Source organism: Seriola lalandi, unplaced genomic scaffold, assembly GCF_002814215.2.
Source record: "Seriola lalandi dorsalis isolate HSWRI2012SDOR001 ecotype SW California unplaced genomic scaffold, Sedor1 jcf7180002054907, whole genome shotgun sequence".
Lineage (NCBI taxonomy): Eukaryota > Metazoa > Chordata > Actinopteri > Carangiformes > Carangidae > Seriola > Seriola lalandi.
Genome location: NW_019525459.1, coordinates 1,977,326 through 1,983,940, shown reverse-complemented (window position 1 = coordinate 1,983,940; position 6,615 = coordinate 1,977,326). Strand labels below are relative to the sequence as shown.

Sequence of the window (6,615 nt, the reverse complement as noted above, 5' to 3'; positions counted from 1 at the left end):
GTTCAGGGACGGCAGTTAGAGGGCACAGTTGGCTCCAGTTAGCGAGTGGAGCTTGCCTAAAGTAAGACAGCAGACATTGCTGAAGATGTAATAACTATCACAACCCTCTACACTGAAGTTACAACACCACAACGAGCAAGCTAGAGAGAGGGAGAGAGAGAGAAGCTCTTTTATTACCCAGTAATACATGAGTATTTATCCTTTTGAGAACTCAATATTCATGGATTGCATACATCCATTTTTGAACTCAGCCTTCATGTAGATCTCAACTACACATGTAAAGTTTTATGACTGCATCCTGCAGGTTGTGATGCTATCTCTGTGACAAGATTTGTCCACAGGCAGACAGACAGACAACTACTAAAGTACTGAAAACCACCTCTGGATGTGTCAGTGTCTTAAGTATCAAATTTTGCCATGATGACAAACACAGAGACTCACAAGGTGAAAACAATAGCAGCTGGTACTGTGATCCCAGTGCGGGAAAATAAAAGCGTGGGTAGTGACAGGCTGAGAAAGACCTTAAAAAACTAAAATAAGAATAAAATCTTATCGTTTGACTGTTATTCTGTTATCATTTCATGTTATCATAAAAAGTGTGTTTATTTTTAAAATATTTGCCTGCAAAAAACAGCTAAGAGGGTGAACATATACTTGCTAAAGATCAGCATGTTAGTGTTAAGCCTTTACTTCATTTTCTCACTTGTATTTCAAATGTCTAGAATTAGCATGTAGTATAGAACTGGGCACAACCCTTTTGTTGACCTCATGTTTACAAATTACTGTTTTGAATGAGATTTTGTGAGTCCATCTCAAAGGTGTTTCAATATACAGCATTCTTTATTGTATTTGTGTGACCAGCTGTATAGACTGTATGTAAAGCAGTAATTAGTCAGTAAATACCAAATGTATAGGTGGGAAATGACTATTAATTGACTATAATTATTAACCAAATGATGAACCAAATGACAAACAGGACTGAGGGGAAAACAAGGCACCACATTTTGTAGACAACGTTTTATATCACTGTAACTGTCCCAGTCTGCTTCTGCTGCTGAAATCCTTCAATTAATAAAACAGCTCTATGAAAAATAAATAGACATTTCTCATAGTACATTACAGTGCAAAAAGACATTCTGCTCAACTGTCTCTCTGCTCAAATTCTTACTTCAGCATCAGCATAAATACAGATACTTGGCAACACATTATTCAGAGCGAATTAAAAAAATCATTACATTAATATTGAACTCTGATTATTTCCAGCTTCATGAACTACGAATAACAATGGAGATTATTGCACTAGTGAACGAGAAGTCTGCATACCCAAGTTGAAGCTGTAAGAACATATGCTTTTTATTGACCAAAGACAAAAGGGATAAAACTATATACATTGATATATATTCCAGGCATTCCCCGTCATCTAGAGTTTAACAGAGTTAAAAAAGAAATAAACACCTTTAAAAAAAAAAAAAAATCTTGGTTCCGTAGTTTGACTTTTCACCCCCATGCTCCTGGGTCACTGTCCATTAAAAGGTCCACAGTTTCAACTCAACCCATCACACACCAGTATATAGTGATAGGAAGTAGATATACAAAAGGAAGATGGGGTATATGAGAAGGGGCTTCTTCGTTTTAAATTCATCTCCGACGAGCAGTGAAGCAGCACTGTACGCAGCCCAGAACACTCCGAACAGCTGCAACATGAGAACAGACAGAAACATCATTACACTCAGGATTTATCCATCAGTATTTATGATTAACAAATAACACATAACTCAGAACTTACTTTGTCATTATCATGGTTTGGATTTTACTAACTGTTTTCATCTTCTCCTCTCAAAAACATGGAGCATTTTTCACATCTATACATTGATTTATTTACTGACCTATTTAGGGTAGTTTTTGTGTTTCGGTGCAAGTTTTAGAATAAAAACAGTAATTTCTTGTGTTTTTGGACTGTGTACTTCCTCGGCTGACATGGTGTAAGTGTATACAAATATCACTCAGAAAATTCAACATGCTACTTTTTCCAGAATATTAGTAATGTCAGAGGTCTAGGCCCACCCTTCAGCCAGTCAACATTTGAGGGAAGGACATTGAGGTGGTGCACACTTATAAATACCTAGGTGTGCACCTGGACAGTAAACTGGACTGGTCCCTGAACACTGATGCCATCTACAGGAAGGGGCAGAGACGGCTCTTTTTCCTCAGGAGGCTCAGGTCCTTTGACGTCTGCAGTGAAATGCTGCACATGTTTTATCAGTCAGTGGTGGTCAGTGTACTCTTTTATGCTGCAGTCTGCTGGGGCAGCAGCATGTCAGAAACAAACACAAAGAGACTGGACAAGCTGGTAAAAAAAGCTGGGTCTGTGCTTGGCAGGAGTCTGGACTCACTCAGGACTGTTGTGGAGAGACACATGCAATGTAAGATGGAGGCCATCTTGGACAATACCAACCACCCTCTCCACAACATTCTGGCAGGACAGAGAGGCAGCTGCAGCTGCAGAAAACGTCTCATCTCACTGCGCTGCAGAACAGAGAGGTTCAGGAGATCCTTTGTTCCCACTGCCATCAGGCTATACAACACCTCAGCCAAAGGAAGTGGACTAATCTAATTATTATTGTTTATTATAAACTGTTATTATTATTATTATTATTATTATAAAAGGGTTGTCCCATGGAAAACAAATGTATCATGTCAGCTGTTACAAAATTTGTGATATTGGGTTCTATAAATAAAATATGACATGACTTAGTGTGGCTAATATAACTGGGCAGATGCTGTGAATAATACAGTATTTCTCATAATCATAGATCAGGTTTATTGAAGACAAAACCTTAGTAAAAATATTGAGTATTTATAAAAATAAAAAATATGCACAGATAAGAAAAAAAAAGAAGCCACAAGCACATGACAAATTAAAATGTCCCACCCCAACCTTCGGCCCAAAAAGGTTTGCATTTCAGACATATTGAATGGTGGACTCTCCCTCCTATCAACTGTCATTACACACACTCTGTCGATCCATTGTAAGTTTTGTTTTTTGTGGGCTTTGACTCACTTTGATTAGTGTAGAGACAACCTCGAACCCCCCAATCACTAAGAGCAGGGGGGCTATGACGATGAGAGGAAGAAGGGAATATCCAATCACTCCAAGAACCTGGCCGTAGGAAACCTACTCAGAACAACAACAGGACTCCATGAGAACATGTTTTTGTTTTACAATAACAAGTAGAAGTGTCAAGTCTGAGGATACTGTGACTGTCTGAAGAAGATGACTATGTGTCAGCTGCACTTACTTCACCACCAAGAACACGGGCCAGAAGGAAAATCGTTAGTGACCCAAATATCCAGATGGTGACAATCCAAGACACGACCTGTTAGATAAAAGCAGATCTTAGTGTCAACACGGAGCACTGTAAGAAGTTAACAAAACAATTATGTGACAGTCATACAATGCCATCGTCATAATTTATCATATTAACTAAAACAGCTCCATAAATGTCTGTACATTAATTCTTATATATTCATGTTGAAGCTGCTGAATTTTTACTTCTGTAAATTCATCTTAACGTGTAAACATCTAGACATTCAATGTTTTCTCCTGAATTTAATCTGGATGTGACGGACAAAAAGGCCCCTGAGACACTTAAAAGCTTTTCCCACAGCAGGAACTAAACTAACGCAACATACTGTGTATCTGTTATCACAGGTTCTGCTTATGTTTCCACTCTTCCCCATCTGGGGATGAATCCCAGGAACTAAATTTGGGCCATGGCTCAGAGCAAGCTCCAGGTACTTTCAGGTAGTTGGTAGTAGTGCACTTTCTGTTGTAACTGATCATTACAACACATATAACTAAAACAAACAAAACACCATTGTACAACTGCATTTGCATGGACCAGGACAAAAAATACTGAAAAGTTAGAATCAAGTCCACTTGTCCAGACCCTCATTGGTATTTGGGGAGAGATGTCTCACCATCTGGCAGAAATGGGAACAGACCACAGAGCCAAACAGTGCAGGTAACAAAATAAAAAGATAATTTTAAGATTAAGAATCACAGTATGGTCTGATATGCTGGGTGCTGTTTTGCTGATGGACCTATAAGCCTGAGCAGTGCTCTGGATTCAGTATGAAACAACATGAACGAAAATCAATGACAATATCGCCTCTTCTCTCATTGCTGTCTATAATGTCACACAAAAGGGTTTTTTATAGGATTTTTTATGATTTATGTCCAAAACAGACTAGCTTGTAAAACACAGTAGAAAAGCAATGAAGACCTCCATGTCAGAGGTAGTTAAGTTCCTGGGGAAAAGGCCTGACAGTGTTAGAACAGTGTGGAAACACAGCTGTATTTCTCATGTCCTGCTCACCCTGAACTGTCCATAGATGGAGATCATGGAGAAGAGCAGCACCACAGCTAGAGGGCCCCAGAAATCCGGGTTGTCTCTGACCACCTGCCGGTTGTAACCCAGTGATGGCATTGGCATCAGTACACAACGAATCTTGTAATAGATGTCCTTCAGGTCAATGTCCAGCTCCTCCCTGCTCACACACAAGACCACACTATTACACACACTGGATTAAATCTGTTTGCAACTGTATTAAATAGCAACAGGTAGGATGGTTACATCATCAAGATGATGTTTCCTTCAAGTCAGATCTGAAGCCATTCAAAAGACATTTCCATAATGTTTCAAACTGTTTGGCCATGATGTGTGAATGAAGTCAGTGGTGAAGGCACAAAGTAGATGTGAGTAATATCACCACAAGATAGTGTCCACTCATGACTGAGCTGGTAGGAATAACCTCAGTGTACTGCTTTGCACAGTAACTGTACCTGAGAGATGTGTGATCAGCTTGATAGCTGTTCCTGCTCCTTTGTAGATGGGTAGGAGCCGCCACTAAAAGTATTGTATGAGTCAGATACACCTACCACAGCTGGTTTTAGAAATCACCTACTTCTGTTGCAGATTCTCTTATACTGAAGAACAGGACACTTAATTTCCTCTCTTCCAGAATGGTTTTAAACTATCCCAGTTACATTTAACAACAGCCCTGTTTGTACAGAAAAAGATAAAACTCTGATTAAAAGAAAGGTGCGAGTTAAAAAAGGATTGAACATATACTCACAAAAGAGGTTTGCTGTCTTCACTGTCCTCCTCCTCCACCTCCAGTAGCCAGCCGTAGCCTCGTTGCCTCAGAAAGGTGGTGGCATATGGGTCTTTACCACTGTCACTGCCCATGTTTAGTTTAATGTCTGGGGAACTGATGGTGCCGCTTAGCTCTGTGGAAAAAGTCTTTATTTACTTATTCATGCATCACATCTTTTATATCTGGGACTGAAAATCTGTGTTTCTTTATCATTCATCTGTATATACATAATTAATTTATTACAAATATATCCAAGGTGTAGTTAATTACATTTAATATTCAAGGAAAATTGAAGCCTTGCTGTACTGCTAAATAATACCAACACAATAATGTGCATTTCATTACAGTGCACTACTATCATTGTGTATTCTGTATATATCAATATTACAGAAAATGTCATAGCTCTATTCATATTATATTATTCTGTTTTATGTCCATTATACGTTTCTCATCTGCCTCATTAATATTAGTGAATTTCCATTTGGTCTTAATAAAGCATTCTCTCTCAGAAAACGTATTTCTGCTTTACTTTTAAATCACCTGGACATGTTATGAAGTCTGGTCTCCATCCGCCATAGGATGTTATCAGGTTGTGGAAACTGTATGTGTCACTAGTGTAAACAATATTGGAAGAGCAGTTCTTACGTATTATTTTAAATGGCCTCATAACTTAGACGAAAAACCAGCTTAAATAAAACCTCCAGTTTTCCAGTGGTGTTTGTCAGGTACGTTCTTTTGAAGCCATCATGAACAACTCGTACTGGTACTGAAATTAGTTATCCAACCTAATGATAGCTTTAACATTTAATAATGTAACGTTACAGTAGCTATTTCAAATAGCAAAGCGTCGACACACACCTCAGTTCTATTTTTCGACTGACTGCATTTGTGTCTAGGTGATTTTACTACTTTATGACAGCTAAAATAACACACGTAAACAGGCCAGTGGTTAGCTGTTTTAAGGCCTGCTAGCCGTGAAGTGCTGCTAGCATTAGCCTACCTTCAGCCTCAGTCGAAGAGACGAACGTGAAATCTCCGTTGTTGGGAGAGAACTGCATCTTGGTTTTCTGTCACTGCCACACGGCTCAGGTCCAGACAAATGACATTTAAATCAGCGGTCACTGAAATGTGTCGGGATGCGATAATAACGCTGTCATTAGATCGCAGCTCATCAGTGAAGTTGAACTATCATTTTGTTTTCGGTCCGTCTGTCAATGCTGCAGCTGGAAGCAGGAAGTCCAGAGGATGCTGGGTAATGAGACACGTCTTATGATACATTCAGGGCTTGTCATAAAGCTGGGACATTATATGTATATATTCAATAAATCAATCAATCAATCAATCAATCAATCAATCAATCAATCTATCTATCTATCTATCTATCTATCTATCTATCTATCTATCTATCTATCTATCTATCTATCTATCTTAAGGTATGAATTATGTCAATAAAAT

At 38.7% G+C, this 6,615-nt stretch overlaps 1 protein-coding gene across 2 annotated transcripts; it reads right to left on the bottom strand.

Moving 5' to 3' along the window:
• Nucleotides 1–812: 812 nt before the first annotated feature.
• Nucleotides 813–6,396, bottom strand: yipf4 (Yip1 domain family, member 4). 2 transcript variants are annotated; one of them, XM_087169699.1, is made up of 7 exons: nt 6,161–6,396; nt 5,140–5,293; nt 4,380–4,551; nt 3,300–3,377; nt 3,062–3,175; nt 2,123–2,245; nt 1,557–1,694 (listed from the first exon to the last, which is right to left on the bottom strand). In XM_087169699.1, the coding sequence occupies exons 1-6, from the start codon at nt 6,216–6,218 to the stop codon at nt 2,123–2,125; spliced, it is 699 nt and encodes a 232-aa protein (XP_087025825.1). In that variant the 5' UTR covers nt 6,219–6,396; the 3' UTR covers nt 1,557–1,694. The 2 variants fall into 2 exon arrangements, with proteins under 2 accessions (XP_023286382.1, XP_087025825.1); XM_023430614.2 differs by lacking the exon at nt 2,123–2,245 and having other exon boundaries at nt 813–1,694.
• Between the last annotated feature and the right edge of the window lie 219 nt (nt 6,397–6,615).